Source organism: Marmota monax, unplaced genomic scaffold, assembly GCF_021218885.2.
Source record: "Marmota monax isolate L192 unplaced genomic scaffold, Marmota_monax_Labrador192_F-V1.1 WCK01_AAM20220418_F8-fsc00021, whole genome shotgun sequence".
NCBI classification, from domain to species: domain Eukaryota; kingdom Metazoa; phylum Chordata; class Mammalia; order Rodentia; family Sciuridae; genus Marmota; species Marmota monax.
Genome location: NW_026695228.1, coordinates 7,234,207 through 7,253,036, shown reverse-complemented (window position 1 = coordinate 7,253,036; position 18,830 = coordinate 7,234,207). Strand labels below are relative to the sequence as shown.

At 43.5% G+C, this 18,830-nt stretch overlaps 1 protein-coding gene across 2 annotated transcripts in view; it reads left to right on the top strand.

Moving 5' to 3' along the window:
* Glb1 (galactosidase beta 1) overlaps positions 1–18,830 on the top strand; it is a 91,893-nt gene that overhangs the window by 13,526 nt on the left and 59,537 nt on the right. For both annotated transcript variants that reach the window (XM_046436998.2, XM_058576802.1), the window contains exons 2-5: positions 10,962–11,131; positions 12,801–12,951; positions 13,452–13,512; positions 15,200–15,294. In XM_046436998.2, coding sequence (XP_046292954.1) covers positions 10,962–11,131; positions 12,801–12,951; positions 13,452–13,512; positions 15,200–15,294 — 477 coding nt within the window. The remainder of the gene's footprint in view (positions 1–10,961; positions 11,132–12,800; positions 12,952–13,451; positions 13,513–15,199; positions 15,295–18,830) is intronic.

The following is an 18,830-nucleotide window of genomic DNA, read 5'->3' as shown; positions in this document are numbered from 1 at the left end:
GGAGGTACTGGGGATAGAGATCTGCTGAATGTGTTTTCCAGTTATCCTGGGGGGACTTGAAGATAAATCATCTTCACAGAACCAGCATGACCCATGACCTGTGATATCACTGAGTTACTTTTCTTTCTTGCTTTCTTTCTCTTATTGTACTAGGGATTGAACCCAGGGATACTCTGCCACTGACCTGCATCCCCAGCCATTTTTATTTTTGAGACAGGGTTACATTAAGTTTTTGAAGTTGGCCTTGAACTTGTGATCGTCCTGCCTTAGCCTCCCAGGCATACATCACCATGCCTGACTTATTTGTATTTCTTTATTCAAGTCCAAGGAACAGGCTTAAATAATGAAAATGTACTTTTAATCCTGAGGATTAGGAAATCTGATGATGTGAATACTGTGTTGTTTAATGCTTTAATGTTTATTTACCACTGAAATAGCTTTAAAAAGTTACATTGGCCAGTATTATGTTCCTGATATGTATTTGACCCAAGAATGTTTGCTTATACTGCTGTTTTCCCTCCAGTGATATACACGTTATTGGGGTGGGAGTGGGAGGTCATCTAGAAGGTATGAATTTGCTTTGCTTAGAATTGCTTTTTGTTTTATAAGTTTTCTGTGACTTCATGCATTGCAAGTATTGTTGCTGCTACACCTCTGCAAGTATGAAATAAAAGTCTATTTCTTCAGTATTTTATTCCAGTGCCAATTCATTTCAAATGGATAGTTTGCACACTGGGAAAATTTGGGGCTGTTTGGGCTTTGGGGGAATAAACTCTAAAGGCAATTTTCTCTTTTTCCCCTTGTTCCTCCTCCTCCTCCCTTGTTTCTTGATCACCTTAGTTCTCAATAGTGCCCCAGTTTAGGAAGCTCAAAAGAAGCTGGCTCTAGATCTCCTCAGGTCCTTAAATATAGGGAGGCGTCACTTTGGGTCCATGAGGTCGGTTTTCCCTGTCCATGTTGGCCATGACAACAGTTATAAGCTGTCTCTGTTGATGCTGCCTCTGACCTGTCTTTGCTGATCCCCTCTGTGCTGCTTTTCTAGATGCCTATTTCAGAGACTTGGCCCTACCCCCCCCACACACACACCAGTCCAAATAACACAGTGTCCTTCATATATCAGATCAGCAAGACAGTCCATGAATGTCCCTGACAGTGAACATAGCCCTGGGGCAAGTGGAAGAAGGTATACTGTTGTCCCGCCCACTTACAAACTGCTTTTGATCCTTTTTATCTGTAGGATTTGAAAGATTAGAACATTAGCTGCAAATCAAGTGCCAGAGGCTATGGTATCTTTTCCAGGAGCTTCGGCACACCCAGGTGGTAGCCGTATTGGAACTGTACTTGGCTAATTAAATAGCTCACGGTCATTCACCATCATTGGTGTTTTGTAGAGACTCAAAGGTGCCATGAATGGGGATAGGATGGCAGTCATCTTTAGATCTCAATGGAAAGGGCACTGAGGGCTGCAATCCCAGGAGGACTCTGTGCTTGCTTCAGATGTATCTTGGGAGTGGGGAGTGAGCAGTTCTGGAACCTACACAGAATGGCTACTCTTACTCCTGGTGAGGGTTCTGCTGGCTGTTAAAACCATCCCGATTTGAACTCGGGACCAGGGAAGTAACCACAGGCTAGTGCTTTAACTTGTTGGACCTACCCTGAGAAGTCTTTAGCTGAAACTCCTGTCATCCCCTGGCTTAAGAGTAATGGGGGCGAGTGATAGCATTTTACCTACCTTGGTACTTGTGCCAGCTCAGACTGTCCAGCAGTCCACAGAAGGCTTTGGGTACCTGCTTCCTGAGGACACAGGTATCCTAAGTCCCACTAGGGAAGATGTGAGCTGCGGGAAATTTGTTGTGGGTACTTAGGTTGGCCTTTTTTTTTTTTTTTTTTTTTTTGAGGGGGTTACCAGGGCTTGAACTCGAAGGCACTCCATCCACCACTGAGCCACATCCCCAGCTCTATTTTGTATTTTATTTAGAGTCAGGAGTCTCACTGAGTTTCTCGGCCCCTTGTCATACATTGCTGAGGCTGGCTTTGAACTCGGGATCCTCCTGCCTCAGCCTCCCAAGCCACTGGGATTATGGGCATGTGCCAACACACCCAGCTGGTGGCCCTTTTTGAAGGCCATCTTTCCAAGCTTTCCTTTCAACCAGTTGGCTGTATGTCAGAGACCTGGCTCAAACCTGGGACCTGAATGAAGACATGGTGACTTTCCACTGCTGACAAGTTCTTAACTTTTTTGTCTTGTTAAACATGTCAGGCAGCACCCTTGCCAACTCCTAACCATCTTGTCCCATAGGGATGCTGAGGTTTAAGAGCCATTGCCTAGGTTCACTACTGGTTGCCATCTGGCCTTGCTGGTGAATGTAATTGTGTCCGCCAGCAGCAGCTGCTGCTTTTTTTGAGGGGGTGGGGGTGGGGGTTGGTTGGTACTGGAGATGGAACCGCTTAACCACCGAGCCACATCCCCATCCTTGTTAGTTTTTATTTGGAGAGAGATTTTTTTTTTTTAATATTTTTCAAATATTTATTTTTTAGTTGTAAAGTTGGACACAATACCTTTATTTTTATTTATTTTTATGTGGTGCTGAGGATCAAACCAGCGCCCTGCGCATGCCAGACGAGGAGCGCGTTACCACTTGAGCCACATCCCCACCCCCTGGAGAGAGATTCTTGCTCAGTTGCCTATGGCCTATGTAAATTGCTGAGGCTGGCCTTGAACTGGCGATCCTCCTGCCTCAGTCCTGAGTTGCTGGGATTGGAGGCGCAGACCTTGTGTCCACCATCTTCTGCCTGGTAGAATGGCCCATCTTGATTGTGCCAAGATCTCATCAACCCCAGTGATACTGGGAACATGGTGTTATGGCAGCATCTCCTGTCATCCCTTGCCTATAGAGGACAGCACCACTGGTGTCTCAAGGGTGCCATGGCCTTCCTCACTAATACATTCATGACTGAAGGGAGCAGTCTCTGGGCTTCTCCTGGGGAATATGGTCTGGTAGTAGGTTCACTGGTCATCTTTACATTCTCACCTCTCTGGGCCATCCCATGCCTTTTTTGGAATGCCAAGGCAGACCTGACATCATTTCATTTCCTATAGGCCACTACCATGTCTAGGTTCCAGAGAGCTGTCCCAACAGCATGGGGCAGGGTTCAGGAGCATTTTCCAAGATAACCCCTAAGTCAGGGGTGAATACGCAAGGTCAATAACTTCGCCCGTCTAGCTTTGTATTCAGCCCCCTCAAGATCCATTTCTGTTGTCCCCTGTGGCTAAATCCTGGACCTTACTTTTTCTGGTCGGAGTTGTGGGTCTCTCTGAACGTTGCCATAGAAACCTCTGGCCTTCACAAATGTCCTGAGTGATCGGCTGACCTGAACCTGTCGGTTTTCTTCAGAGCTCCCAAATTTGTTAACCAAAGCTAGCCAACCTCACAGCCCTTAGTTGCTAGTAGTCCAAGGCCGCTGAACACGTGCCAGCCCCCTCCCATCTACACCTCCTCACAATCCTGCACAAGTGAGGGACTCGGTATTAGCTCACACTGAGCACCATAGGGTTCTTGTTATTTGTCATCTATGAAAAATACAGGTGCAATGGGTTGGGTGTAGCTCAGTGGTAGAGCACTTGCCTGGCATGCATGAGACCCTGGGTTCAATCCTCAGCAACACACATACTTTTTTTTTTTTAGTCATAGATGGACACAATACCTTTGTTTTATTTTTTATGAGATGCAGAGTTTTGAACCCAATGCCTTACACATGCTAGGCAAGTGCTCTACCACTGAGCCCCAACCCCAGCCCCAACACACATATTTTTAACCCAGGGGCACTCCACCACTGAGCTATATCCCAGCCATTCTCCCCACCATCTTTTTTTTTTTTTTTTTTTTTTTGGTACTAAGGATTGAACCTAAGGGCACTGAGCCACCGAACCATATCCCCAGCCCTTTTTATTTTATTTTTTTATTTTGAGACAGGCTCTCATTAGGTTGCTTATAGCCTTGCTAAGTTTCTGAGGCTGGCTTCAAACCTGCAAGCCTCCTCCCTCAGCCTCCTGGGACGCCGGGTTTACAGATATGTGCCACCTCATCTGGCCCATGTCCAATGGTTAGTACAAATGGTACCAGATATGGTCTAATCTGGGATCCTCTGGAAGCAGAACTTGAATCAAGGCCTTGGGTACAGGTGGCTTGAGGAGCCATCTAAGAGCACAGGAGTGGGCTGGGGTTGTGGCTCAGCAGTAGAGCGCTGAGCTACACTCCATAGTAGCATATTAAGATATTCCTTGTTGCTTTAAAAAAAAAAAAAAAAAAAAAAAAAAACAGGAGTAAGGGACAAAGCCTACATAAGAATGTGTAGAGTGATTATCACTCTGGGTAACAAGAACATGATTTTGCCCAGACTTTCCTGAAAAGTATACCGAGTACCTCCAGAGTTGTCTGAAAGGTAAGAATGTAGTTACCCACCCCTTTCTGTCTGCTGTTGGTTAAGGTGTACCCCAGAGGTGTGGAATTGCCAGCACTCTTAGGCTAGGGCACTCAGTAGGCTCCCCCAATGTTGGGGCAGGAAGACGTGAGCTGTGAGTTTGAGTTGACATGCTGTCGGCACGGTGCATACTGAGTTTGACCAGGACTTTCTGCAGAACTGCCACCAATGTGGCTATGTTTCCAAAAACCCTACTCTCCCTGCTTTTTTCACCCTACATATCTTGGAGATCTTTGCTCACAGGCAGGGGCAAAGGACCTTATTACTCTCGAGAGCTGTGTACCATTTCATCATGTATGTGTGTTGCGTGCAGCATACACAAATGTGTGCACATATGTACTTGTACACACCTACAGGCACATGCAGTACATATACCTTATGACCACAATTTATTTCATCAGTTCACTTTTCTATTTGTGTCGATATTTTACTAGGAGCCAGGCATGGTGGCCCACACCTGTAATCCCAGCGATATGAGATAGGAGGATAATAAGTTCAAAATCAGTTTGAGCAACTTAGCAAGACCCTGTCTGAAAATATAAAGGGCTGGGGATGTGGCTCAGTGGTTAAGCGCCCCTGGATTCAATCCCCAGGGGCAAAAAAAAAAAAAAAGTTTTCAGACCTACAGAGGGTTGGAAAATTTCACTGTCCAAGTCCATCAATTTGCTTTTTAGTTGCATTTTAAAGTAAGTTGCAGACAACAGTGCCATTTTCAACCTCAGAATACTTGAGTGTGCATGCCATTTATTAGGGGGTGAATATTTTTACTTTTTTCCTTTTAAGGTAGAATTTACATACAAAAAAATGCACAAATTAAGTAGACTACTTGAATTTTTTAATTCATTTTTTAGTTGTAGGTGGACACAATACCTTTATTTTATTTTTATGTGGTGCTGAGGCTCAAACCCAGTGCCAGGCAAGCGCTCTACCTGAGCCACAACCCCAGCCTATTTGAATTTTAACAGATGCCTATATCTGCATAATCCAAAGCCCTTACCCAGCTGGAATATTACCAAGACCCCCAGAAAGTTCCTTCATGTCTCTTCCCAAGCAATACCTACCCCTACTCTCCTATAGGTGCCACTATGGTTTGAAGGTGTCCCCCAGAGTTCATGTGCCTAGAGGCTTTATTCCCAGTGCAGTAATGTCAAGAGCTGGGACCTCTAAGAGATTAGGCCATGAGGACTCTGCCCTTGTGAGTGGATTATTATTGCAGGAGTGGTGGTGTTATCACATGAGTGGTTTTATAAAAGCAAGTTGGATTCATTCTCTCTCTTCTCCCTTCCTCCCCGGCTTCATTCCTCCCCATCCCCCTTCCCTGTGAACTCTTGCCCTTCAACCTTCTCCCATGGGATGAGGCAGCACAAAGACTCTTGCCAGATGTGGTTGCCTGGATCTGGGACTTCCCAGCCTCCTGAATTATAGGAAATAAATTTGTCCTTTATAAATTACTCAGTCTCAGATTTTCTGTTATAGCAGCACAAATGGATTAAAATAACAGATAACAATTCTGACTTTTCCTCCAACTTAGATTAAGTTTGTTCTAGGTTCATGCAGTGCACAACCTTTGTGTAAGGTTTCTTTCACTGAACACTTTTGGGACTTATTCATGTTATTGCAAATATCAGTAGTTTTTTTTTTTTTTTTTTTTTTTTTTTTTTTTGGTGATGGGGATTGAACCCAGGGTTTTGTGCATGTGAGGCAAGCACTCTACCAACTGAGCTATCCCCAGTCCCGTTATTTGTTTTTTTTTTTTTTTTTTTTTAACTGCTGAGTAGTGTTCCATAATATGAATATGCTACAGTTTACACATTTTTCTATTGTAGAAATTTGAGTTGTTTCCAGTTTTGTGCTGTTACCAGAAAAGCTATTATTTTGGGGGCTGGGGTTGTGGCTCATGAGGCACTGGAGTGTTCAATCCTCAGCACCACATAAAAAACAAAATAATGTGTCCACCAAAAACTAAAGATACATAAATAAATATTAAAAAAAAGAAAAGTTATTATTATAAGTCTTTGAGCATGTTTTTGTTTCTTAGGTCTTCTTATTCTGAAGGACAATTTGGTTTAAACATTGTTGCAGTAAAAAACAAATTGTATATTTATAGGTATAGTATGGAGAAAATTATGGGGTAAAGGTAAATCAAATGTTTCTAATAAATTTCTTATTATACAGCTTTCCAGATAGAATCCCAGAGGTCTCTCCCTAACACCAACTTGAACTTATCCACTTTTTTCTTTGCTCTTTTTCTTTCTTTTCGGCCTATCATTTTGGTTTTTGTTACTTTGTTTTTTCTTGTTGGGGATTTAACCCAGGGGTGCTTTACCATTGAGCTATATCCCCAGCCCTTTTAATTTTTTATTTTCAGACATAGTCCTGCTATTTTGCATAGCGCCTTGCTAAGTTGCTGAGGCTGATCTTGCACTTAATAATACTCCTGCCTCAGCCTCCTGCGTCACCACGGCACTCTGCTGGCTTATTAGACTTTAAGGCATTTCTTAGATGTCTGAATATTCTCCTCATAACTATTTCCATATTCCTCTTGAACTTTTTTTTTTTTGGTATGATAGTCTCCATGCCATTTTTTTTGAGTAGTTACAGAATTAATGATAATGCTTCTAATACTAATACTGGATGTATGTTCAGATTTTTCCTATATCGGTGTCATTGGTTTGTTTTTGTGGTTTGTTAGGATCCAAACCAGATTTACACATTTTACCAGGTCATTATTCCTCTTAAATTCTTTTTTATCTTCTAATATTCCCTTTCTTTGCCTTTAATCACATTGATTTATTGCAGCAACAGGATCAGTATCATTGGGTTTTTAGAATATTCCACATCTTGGGTTTGGCTTATTGATTCTGTATGGTATCATTAGATCTAGGTTCAATTGTGATTTAGGCTCAATAGTGAGAAACACTTCCTAGTGGGACTACGTACTTCACGTTGAATCAAAACCTGAGACGTACATGATCTTATGTTCTCCTTTTACTGAGGCTAAAATTGAGCAGAGGGGTTCTGGTCAAATCCAGGGCCAGTGCATGAGAACTAAGTGCTAGGAAACCTTAGAAAGAGAGACAGATCCAAGATTGTACAAAGTGCAATTTGTCGGAGACTAACAGAATCATGGTCCTGGGCGGCAGTAAGTCCAATGCATCCTGTGATTTGGGTCAGGAGGAGGAGGGTATAAAATGGTCAGGTCAAAAGTGACTTCATCCAAGCCCTAATGTACCTGGTTTATCTGAAGCTAATATCAAGAATATTGGGCACATTCACGGCACTCACAGAGCTAGGGACCACCTACCACTCTAATGATTTTGTGTTTATAGCATGCAGAGAAGCTAAAGAAAACTGGCTGGGGCTACCTGGGGCAGTCATGGCAGTAACAACTCAAGACTGTCAGGGTCTAGCTTAAATTCATTTTACTAAATGTTAAGAGTATTTTCACATTCTTTTATTCCTTCTGCCATTCTTAGCTGAAATTCTGTGAAGAATTATCCATTGTCAAGGTTTTGGTTAACCTGAAATAGTGTTTACGTGAAAGGGAGGCTCTTTCTTTGTATAATTTTTCAGAATAATAATTGGGGGCTTTAGCAATCTCCTAATGTGACTATTGATGTTTTCCCTCTATTATAAACTTACAGTCCATAACATCCATGCAATCATTTTTTCGATTTTTAAATGTGGTTCTGGTGAAACCTGAGTTTCCCCACCATTGCTGGTAGATGAGGTCTGCATAACAGCCAGCTTCTGAAATCTGTAAATGTGTTGCAGCTCTTAATGGTGAGCTATGCCCTCCCGTGTTGTAGCTGATCCAAGCAGCTCACCACCAGTTTCTTCTTTCTGGATTCTTGTGAATTCAAAGAATGAAATCTACAGACGAGGATGAGTGAGTATAAGATAGGATTTATTCAAGTGTGAATAAGAAACAGAACTCCTGTAGGGCAGAGGGGACCCTAGAGGGGTTTCCATTTGAGTGTGTGCCTGCCTAGAGGTTTATATAGCACTTGGGCCAATGTGATTGGTACAAATTTATACCCATCAGGGTTTGGCTATTGATATAAATTATGCTAATCAGGCTTTGGAAAAGTGCCAGTGCTATTGGTCAGCCCTGTAATCCCATTCAGGTCTGTGCCTCTTCTGTTTTCCCAGGTCTCTAGGGAAGGGACCGTTGAGGTCGTGAGATGGTGATTGCTCTGGGGGGTTCTGGGATGTACCCTGTGGGGGACAGGTACAGGCCCAGGACTGGCTGCCACCACAATACAGGTCAGCGTGTCCTAGCCTGCGGTGGCCTGCACTTGCCTGCACTCCAGCCAGACCTGGTCACCACTCTGTAGCTCTACCGCTGCTTTAGGGGCGGTTAGTGGGGCTGGCCACGTGGCTTGGCGGTGGAGGAGCCATGTCACTTGGGAACTGTACCCACAGCCTTGAGCTTTGGACAATTTTGACACTAAGCTGGATTCCTAGAACTTGTGGAAAACCCTTATTTGATAGTTACACACGTAGGATGAGCATGTTTTCAAAATCATCTATTGGGTCACATGCTGTAAGAAATTCTTTATATTTTTGTGAGTATTTTTAGGAAATCTTGCCTTTGAATGAAAATTAAAGCTTTATTTACAAAGAGAATAGTGATATTAAATTGACACTTGCCTTAAAAAAAAAAACAACACTTTTTTTTCTTTTTGCTGGGGATGGAACCCAGGGTCAATTTATTTATTTATTTTTTTAATATTTATTTTTTAGTTTTTGGCGGACACAACATCTTTGTATGTGGTGCTGAGGATCGAACCCGGGCCACACGCATGCCAGGCGAGCGCGCTACCGCTTGAGCCACATCCCCAGCCCACCCAGGGTCAATTTAATGCTGAGCAACATCTCCAGTTTTCAATTAAATAAATAAGTTTTTTTATTATTTTTATGTGGTGCTGAGAATCAAACCCTGCCTCACGTGTGAGACAGCACTCTACCACTGAGCTACAACCCCAGCCTCCCCTTCCCTGAGTTTTTATTTTGAGACAGGGTCTTCCTAAGTTACTGAGGCTGGCCTTAAACTTGCAATCCTCCTGTCACAGCCTCCCAGCTCACTGGGATCACAGGCCTGTGCCACTAAGCCTGGCTAAAAACCATTAGTTTATTTTGTTTTTGCTTCATTGAGATGTAATCCACACCCAGTGAAGCCTTCCATTATCTCCCATTCATTCTGCTCTGAGTCCTTGGACACTAACTACCTCCCCAGTTGGAGTTCAGTCCAGGTAGGATCTGGGACTGGAACTCTCACAATTTCTTCTAGATATGCCTTCAAGGACAACCCTCACAGCTACCCCAGACTGTGCTACTATAATTAAAGCTGGTATTGTGACCTTTGAAAGCCTAAAGATGCACAAGGAATCTTACCAATAGTGGACACCCGTTAGGTGGATTCTTAACAACCCGGGTTCTGTGGGTACCTGCTGTATGTTGCAGTCCTTTTCTAGCCACCAGAGTGCAGTGTTCCACTCTCCCCGACAGCCCCTTTTGAGGCCTTTTCTTTCAAATCCTGGCACGTTTAGCTCCTGAGGTAGCTGAAAAAAAAAAAGTCTGTTGTAGCTATAAACACAATCTTACAATGCAACCCAGTGGAGACATACATACGATTGTAGTTCCACATGTGTATAGGTGACAAACTTTTCATCCAGTAACCTACTTTGCTGTGTGCGATATATTCTGATACTTTTCTACTCATTTTGAAAAGGTGCTGATCCAACATCCAAGTTGAGTTTATTGCTCGCAAATTGGATTGCAGCAGACAATTTGAAAAATGTTACCTTTAAAGTTCCTCTAGTGGTACCCTGGATAATTGTAGATGAGTTGTAGGGTTAGAGGAAACTTTCCCAGGTAACTCTGGGTCTCCGTGCAACAGCTACAGTGGGGCTTTAGGTATGCAAACTTGAAATCCTTTGCTATTTACCCTGTACTTTACACTTAAAATTTCTCCTGTTGCCTTTGTGGTGCTGGGGATCTGACCCAGGGCCTCATGCATGCTGGGCAAGCACTTCACTACTGAGCTACCCACACCCCAGCCCCTACAGTTAGAATTTTCTAACAGGTCTTAGTGATCCCAGTGACACTAATGTTGAGTTCATTCAAGTACTTAGGCAGATTGTAGCCACAAATGTGTGCATGATCTGTTCCTAAGTCCTTTGAACAGCACAGTGACACATAATCCCAGTCACGCGTATCTGATCAGGGCTGGTGTCTGGGATCTGAGCCCTGTAGAATCCTGTGTGTGCATCTTCCTTAAAGACTTCTGTTCCCTGAGGGCACACACGGTGGGCCTGGCTTGGCTGGGGTTTGTTTGACAGCCCAGAAACCAAGCATGAACTCCGTCAGCACATTATGTGAACTAAATAGACAGGGAATCACCTGACGCTGTCAAAGCATCTGCTTCTGAAATGCAGAAAATGGAGATTCTTTAATGTCCTGTCCTTGCTCTGCAGAATGTCACCAAGAGGACATTTGAGATCGACTACCAGAAGGACCGCTTCCTCAAGGATGGCAAGCCATTTCGCTACATCTCAGGAAGCATTCACTACTTCCGAGTGCCGCGCTTCTACTGGAAGGACCGGCTGTTGAAGATGAAGATGGCTGGGCTGAATGCCATCCAGACGTAAGTGGGAAGGCGCTTGGCTCTCACCTGAGACTGAACCACCCACGCCTGGAGAAGGTGCTACTGCATTTCCCAGAGCAGCTATTGCACTGCTCAGAAATGGCAAATAGTGTAGTGTGGCCTCCTGGGGGGCGCTTATCATGAGCTCGCCTGGCTCTTCAGATAACTAAGCACTTCTTCCAACCTTGAACTGTGTCACCAGAAGTTGTAAAATAAATATCAGCTTAAAAAGCCAAAGGTAATGAAGACACGAATTGATGTGAATATACTATGTATACAACCAGAGATATGAAAAATTGTGCTCTATGTGTAATAAGAATTGTAATGCATTCCGCTGTCACATGTAAATAATAATTTTTTAAAAAGGCAAAAGTAAGTAACAGTGGGCACTTACCAGGTATGGGGCACTTGACCCAAGTGATCCCTTTCTCTGAGGTAGGCATTACTGTTCCCATTTATGTCTGGTAAAACTGAAATTTGCCCACTGTCATAGCTTTGGTCAGAGGTCCAGCTAGGATTTCAACATGAGTGTGTGTAGGCAGCCAAGGCTTCTCTGAGCTCTTAGCAGAGTGAACTTGGGCTAAGGTAGATTCCTGAAGCCAGTTTGTCTTCTTGATTCTGCTGGAGTAATTGTATAAGGTCAGACTATAGAATTACCCCATCTCTTCTGATGTTGCCTGGTGACTAATTGGGAAGAAAGTTGGGGTGGCTGGCCACTCTGGGTTTTGCAGTGCTGATGTGGATTGCAGATAACTTTTCAAAGATGAGCGGTGAGGAAACCTTTAGATGGTTGAGGAGATGGTTAGGGAGAGTCCCACTCATTATTTCTGGGTCTAAGGCCATTAGTAGAGTGAACCCAGGTTCATCTGTTAATACTTTCTGGTAGACCAGACCAAGGCTATCTGTCCCAGGGAACTCAGAAATCATGGGGTTGTAGGAAAAGGACATAAGCTACCGTCATCAAAGAGACTTTTATAAAGGGACTGAGTGGTTTCACATTTAACTGTGTATCCCAGGCTGTAGGTAGCCAGGGAGCTGAGAGTTGTTTTGGTTATTTTATTCCTTCTCATGCAATTCCTGACAAAATCTTTTGTCCAGATGTAGGTGTTGGAGGTTTGCCTACTTAAAGTTTATTTTATTTTTTTTACCAAGTAAAGGTACCTCTTAAAATATTAGCCAAATATTTTTATTTTCCAGGCCTTACACAGTTGTATACAATTTTTCTAGAATAAGTGTTCATGTAATTATTTTTTTTATATTTTACTTTTTAAAACTTATACTGTGTTGAAAGGGTTTTTTTTTTTTTTTTTTTTTTCTTGATACATTTTTTTTTGGTAAAGATTGTTTTGATGGGGGCCGTTGGGTATAGCCCAGTGGTAGAGCCTACGCTTAACATGCCCAAGGCCCTGGATTTCAATAAACTTTCAAGTTCCTGTGTTACCACTCACATATATTTGAAGTCAAGCATTACATGGGAATGGACCTTCTTTGTGGATCAGGAACTTACAAATGTACCCACTAAGTCTGATTGGCTTGGGTCGCTGCTATGAAAACTCTTCCCTAACCAGGCCTCTTCCCTTCCCTCTCGTCCCAAGAATGCCCCCTTCTCCTACCCCTCCTCCTCCGTGACTGCCAACTATCCAGGGACAGGCTGTGTGTGTCTTGGCAGGTATGTGCCCTGGAACTTTCATGAGCCCCAGCCAGGACAGTACCGGTTTTCTGAGGACCATGATGTGCAATATTTCATTCAGCTGGCTCATGAGCTAGGACTGCTTGTCATCCTGAGGCCTGGGCCCTACATCTGTGCAGAGTGGGACATGGTGAGTGTGGCTAGACTGGGCTCTGCCTGCCTGGGAGGCTGGCGGGCAGCAGGTCTGGGCAAAGTGAATTGAAGCAGTTTAAATAAGATTGTAATTCCGGATTACCCGGAGCCTGTGACTATACCCAGCACAGGGATCTGTTACTATAGAAGGAAAGGAACAGGTCAGGGTCAGAGCCTGAGTTCTTTTGGTGGTTCAATCACATAATTCGGTTTTCTCATCTGTCAGAAGTGGCTAGTGGTATCTGCTTTGTCTACCTCAGAGAGTAGCTGTGATGTTAAGTGGAATAATTGTATAAAATAGAGCCTTGATTCTCAACACGTTGCATTAAAACAGAATGATAATAATTTTACTATGTTCCATTTTCCCTGAAAGATTATAAACCAAAAAATGCAGCTTATTCCTTCTCCCTGAAGCATTTCTTTTCCATGTCTTCTAATAGTAATTTTTTTCTCCTCTAAGTTCCTTTCATGAAATACTTTTTTTGTTCCCTATTCTAGGGAGGATTACCTGCTTGGTTATTAGAGAAAGAATCTATTGTTCTTCGCTCTTCTGACCCAGGTAAGTTGGGGAGAGACATTTTGAGAGAATTTATAAACGATAGATAATTGATATTGAAAGGGTCAAGTGTCTTGAAGTCTGAGTTACTTCTGCACAAATACTTCTGAAATTTAGTCTATTAATTGCCGTTCACTGTCCTACATCAGACATTGAACACATAGTGAATAAAACTTTCTTGGCCCGGCGTGGTAGTGCACACCTGTAATCCCAGTGATTCGGGAGGCTGAGGCAGGAAGATTGTGAGTTCAAAGCCAGCCTCAGCAACTTAGCGAGACACTTAGAAGCTCAGTGAGACCCTGTCTCTAAATAAAATACCCCCCAAAAAAGGGGGGGGCTGGGGATGTGGCCCAGTGGTTAAGAACCCCTGGGTTCAATCCCCAGTACAAAAAAAAAAATATTACTCTCTTGGACAACTCAACCAGATCTTACTGGTAACTCTTAGAATTGTCATTGAGCCCTGTTTGGGGTTGACCAGCTGACTCCAGTGTTTTCTCTTCCTACATGCTTTGTATGTGACACAGCCACTGATTGCACCAACCTAATCAAAATGGCAGACAGAGTTTCTGGGGTGGTGTTGCTAGATTTGTTGGTAGCTACAGTGTTGTCTTTTACAGAGAGAGATGTGAATGAGAGCTTTTTTTCTTTTTAACCTATAAGATATTATTTTAGCTATAAGCTCTGAATAGTCAGAAGGGCCCATGTGGCTGCATTTAATTTCAGAAGACTGATTTCTCCTGGGGATGGTGGAGGTGACCGAGATGTTGTTGGTAAGGGACACGTTATAACCAGAGCTAAAATTGACTAAGTCTAGTGTATAAAAGGCTAGAATATTATGTTGTATATGTGTTTTCCTCTTACTGTATCACTCTTCTGTGTCTTTTTTGTTGTTTGTGGTACTAAGAATCAAACTCGGAACCTTGCAGATGCTAGGCAACTACCTCCCCAGCTATTTTTTAAATTTTATTTTGAGGCAGGGTGTCTCACTGAGTTGCCCAAGCTGGCCTCAAACTTGAAATCCTCCTGCCTCAGCCTCTTGAGTAGTTGAGATTACAGGCATGGGCCACCATGCCTGGCTCACTCCTCTGTTTTGCACTCTTAATGTATCATTAATTTCCACATGTATTTCTCATTGATCTTCATGACACATTTAAAAAAAAAAAAAGTTTTCATTGTAGATGGACACGATACCTTTACTTTTTATGGGGTGCTGAGGATCGAACCCAGTCAGTACCTCACACATGCTAGGAGAGTGCTCTACCACTGAGCTACCAACCCCAGCCCCTGTGACACATTTTCAAAGTGTGGGCTTTTATAATCTCCTTTTGACAATGTAAATATATAATTTATTTTAAATTTAATTATATGATTTTATTTTAAAAAGAAAAAAAGCCTTACTGTGATTGAGGCGGGAACATGGCCTTCAGTCACTCTCTTGTTTATTCATAAACCTTGCCTGAATATCTCCCACGGCCCTTGGTGAGGACGGACACCAGGCATACCAAGCCTTGTCCACTAAGGAGCTCAGCTGAGGAAAACTGACTTTCAGGACAACATTGATCAGACTTTCCTTATTGGTAGCTGTCCCGATTTGGTCTTGTTATATCCTGATCGGTGCTATAATAAGGCCTTATCAACGTCTCTTCTAACCAACCACTGTGTGATGTGTTAAACCTCTCTTGTTGTCCAGATTACCTGGCGGCTGTGGATAAATGGTTGGGAGTCCTTCTACCCAAGATGAGACCTCTGCTCTATCAGAATGGAGGGCCGATTATAACAGTGCAGGTAACCGTGGAACTGAGTATGGAGGCAGGGTTGGGGCAGGTCTTCATCCATCTGCATTATATCAGTGATAGGACTGATGCAGACATGAGCCTCAGCATTCTGTTATTCTGAGGGGTAATGCCACAGATGATAGTTACTTTATCTGCATTGGGGGAAGGCATTGGCATTTCCCCCCCAAAAGAATAAGTTTCTCTCTGTTGCTCAGGTGGCCCTGATCTCCTGGGCTCAAGTGATCCTCCTGCCTCAGCCTCCCAAGTAGCCAGGACTACAGGCACATACATGGTCATGCCTGGCTCTCACATTACCATTTTTTAATGCCTGTGCTCTGTGCTGGATGCCCTAAAAATGCTGTGCGGTTCTTCTAGTCACCGTCTTTGAAATGAACAAGTTCAGAAAGGTTGAGTCAGCCAAGGTCACCCTGCTGGTGGCAGAATCCAGATTGCACCCTATTTCTGCTGATCTCCTAGCCTGTCTCTTTCTCTCGTGCTATATCTTCTGGATGCAGGAATATTGCAGGAACTGAAATGCTTTGGAGTCTGCCTTGTGAAGGCCATCAGTTATTCCTGGAATAAAAAGAGAGTGTGATAGGGGCCATTGTGTTTTATCTCCAGCTTCCTGATCCCACTCTCCCTCCTTGTGTTCTTAGTTCTGCAAACACTAAGAACACTGTGGGATCCATCCTGTGGCACATATTTTCCATATGAAAAATTGGGACACTTGACCTGGAACAATTTTTGGTGTTTGCGAAATCACTTAGGCGAAATGTCAGACCACATTTGTTGGCTATTTACAAGGGTTGTTTTTATTGAAATGAATAAGGTGATGTAAAACTGCATCTTGGAACATCAAAGGAACTCAATGTGGCAATCCCTAAGGGAGTGTGGACCAGATTTCTTTTCTACAAATGGTGCTATGGACAGGTTGTAGGGACTGGTTATTGTGAGGAGGGAGCATGCTCTCCCTTGTCCCTCAGTTGAAGGTGGAATGAGGTATTGAGAGGGCTGAGCGGGTCAGGTGGCCACTAGGCCACATGCACAGGGGAAGGAGATGTCCTCTCGTGCAGGCCAGGTGGCTATTCACAGAGCAGTGTGCACGTAGCCCCAGGATGCCCCTTATCTTTTATTCATCTGGAGTCTGTACTGGTTAAGCCGAGAGAGAGCGGCATCTTCCTGTGTGGAGATAGGTTGATCAAGTTTCAGACTTACTTTGCTCTGCACAGCTGGGTTTTCTTCCTTTTTCCCTCGTCTCAGGTGAAAACCCTCCTTTTAGCTGCTACCATTTTTCAGTCTCTGCTTCTCCTTGAATCACTTTCCATTTCTGCACCCTTTGGTTATGGAAATGCCCCCCAAAATGGAATCAAGTACTAACTCTGCAGAAGAAAGCAAAGTTGACTGTCTTGGGGACATATTGTTCCTTGTGTCCATCCCAGTGACCTCAGATGACTTTAATTTGACCCTAGATCTGGTCAGGTGACTCTGCCCTTCTTTCCCCCTCATCTCTACCTGCTTGAATTCCCCTCCTCCACTCCACCATCATTTTTGCCCCTTGGTTACTAAATTGACAAGTACAGAAGAATACCAGAAAGAGCAAAGACAACTGTCCCTCAAACCTCAGGAACAGAAGAAAAGCACTTCACATTTTTGGGAATTTCCTTGGATATGAATATTTTACCATAATCCCCCCCCCCCCCCCCCCCCCCCGACACACACTTATTTTTTTTTCTTTTTACAGAGTAAGTTGATGCTGTATGACCAACTTCCTGTGTGGCTTTTCCCACTTCATTCTTACGTCAAAAGCATTTTTTCATATCAATAGAAGTTCTTTGTGAATCACCTTTCATGGTTGCCCCACTTGTATCTTTTTTTTTTTTTAATTTTTTTTTCTTTTTTAAATCAAGGATTGAGCCCAAGGGGCCCTTTACCACTAAGCTATAATCCCCAAGCACTTTTTTAATTTTTTTGAGACAGAGCCTTGCAAAGTTGCTGAGGCTGGCCTCAAGCTTGTGATCCTTCTGCCTGAGCCTCCCAAGTCACTGGGATCATAAGCGTGCACCACCATGCCTGGCTCCACTTAATGTCTTGAGGCTGGTGCCTGTCTCCCTCTATCCAAAAGCTGTTCTACTTGACTGACTTGGCTTCAGGAGGACTCTCAGATCCTTTGGTTAGTGCCTCCTGCTGGGAAGAACATGTGGCAGTTCATCCTGTTTCATCTCTGAACAGTTGTTTTTCTAGTCTCCTCAACTCTGCATGTGTCGGCCTGGCAGCCATGAGGTCACATGAGTTTATGAACATATCCCAGACCCACAAGATGGTTCTAGAACTGACTAGAGGTGGATAGGTTGGATAGGAAAGACCTGAAGGATTGTTGTTTCTGTGAGTAAAAGTTTCTTCAGGTCAAGAGGTAGAAAAGAATGGATTTACTCACTTCACAAGGTTGGTGCTTCCTCTGCGTTCCCAGGGAGTTTTGAGGAGGCCCTGGAAGCTTTGCAGTAGTTAAGGTCAAAATGAGGTAGTTTGGAATGCTTCCGTCCTGCTGAGGCCATGTGGGGTCTTTACTGCTGGTGTTTTCCAGATGCAGAAAACCAGGCTTGCCCTTATGATTCAGCCTTGATGTGCCCTTATGATTCATCCAGATCTGCAAATGTTCCTCTTCTGGAGGGATTAGCAAAGCCAGTGCCACCGGGGTGGTTGGCACACATAGATGTTCATCTCAGTTTGTACCCAAAACAAGCCAAAGATAAACACCTACCGAAAACATTCATGGTGAAAATAATTTAGGAGTTTTACCTGAAACTTGGACCTCATACAGTTAATGAGGTATCCATCATGGCGTCACGGGCCTGTTTATGCCTATTATTTTTAAAGAGCAACAACTTTAGAAGTCTTTGTGTGTAATACTGGATGAATATTACTAATTCCTAATCACTGTAGAAAGAAGACCTGCAAACTATGGCCCATGGGCCAAAACTTACCTGCCACCTGATCTTACCAGAGTATATTGGAACATGGCCACGCTTAGGGCTGCTTTGAAACTACATTAGCAGAGCTAAGTAGTTGAGGAAACCTATATAGTCCCAAAGCCTAAATTATTTACCCTCTGCCCTTTATTGAAAAAGTTTGCTGACCTCTGCTCTAGAAAAAGCAGCATTCCTTTGAATCTCTGACTTTTTCTGTGGGTCTTGCAACCCCTTTTCCATTTGTATTTCCCCTGCCCTCACCCCAGCCTTCCCATGCCTCTGTTTATTTTTCTCTAACTGGCAACAGTGTAGAGCTCCAGTAAGGTCTTACTTGCTAGCTTTTCAAGCACTTGGTAGATGCCAGGTACTACAACATCATGCATTGACTTTCCTCCTAACAACCTGGTGAGATAGGCACTGTCAATCTCTTACAAATGAGGACATTTTGCAGGTGGAGTCCCATGGATAGGAAGTGGTAGAGCTCAGATTTGCATGTGGACAATTGGGCCTCTAACCATGACCCTATGCTGTTTTGCAAATGTACTTCTCCCTCCCCATTTCCCTCCATCCCCCTCTGTCT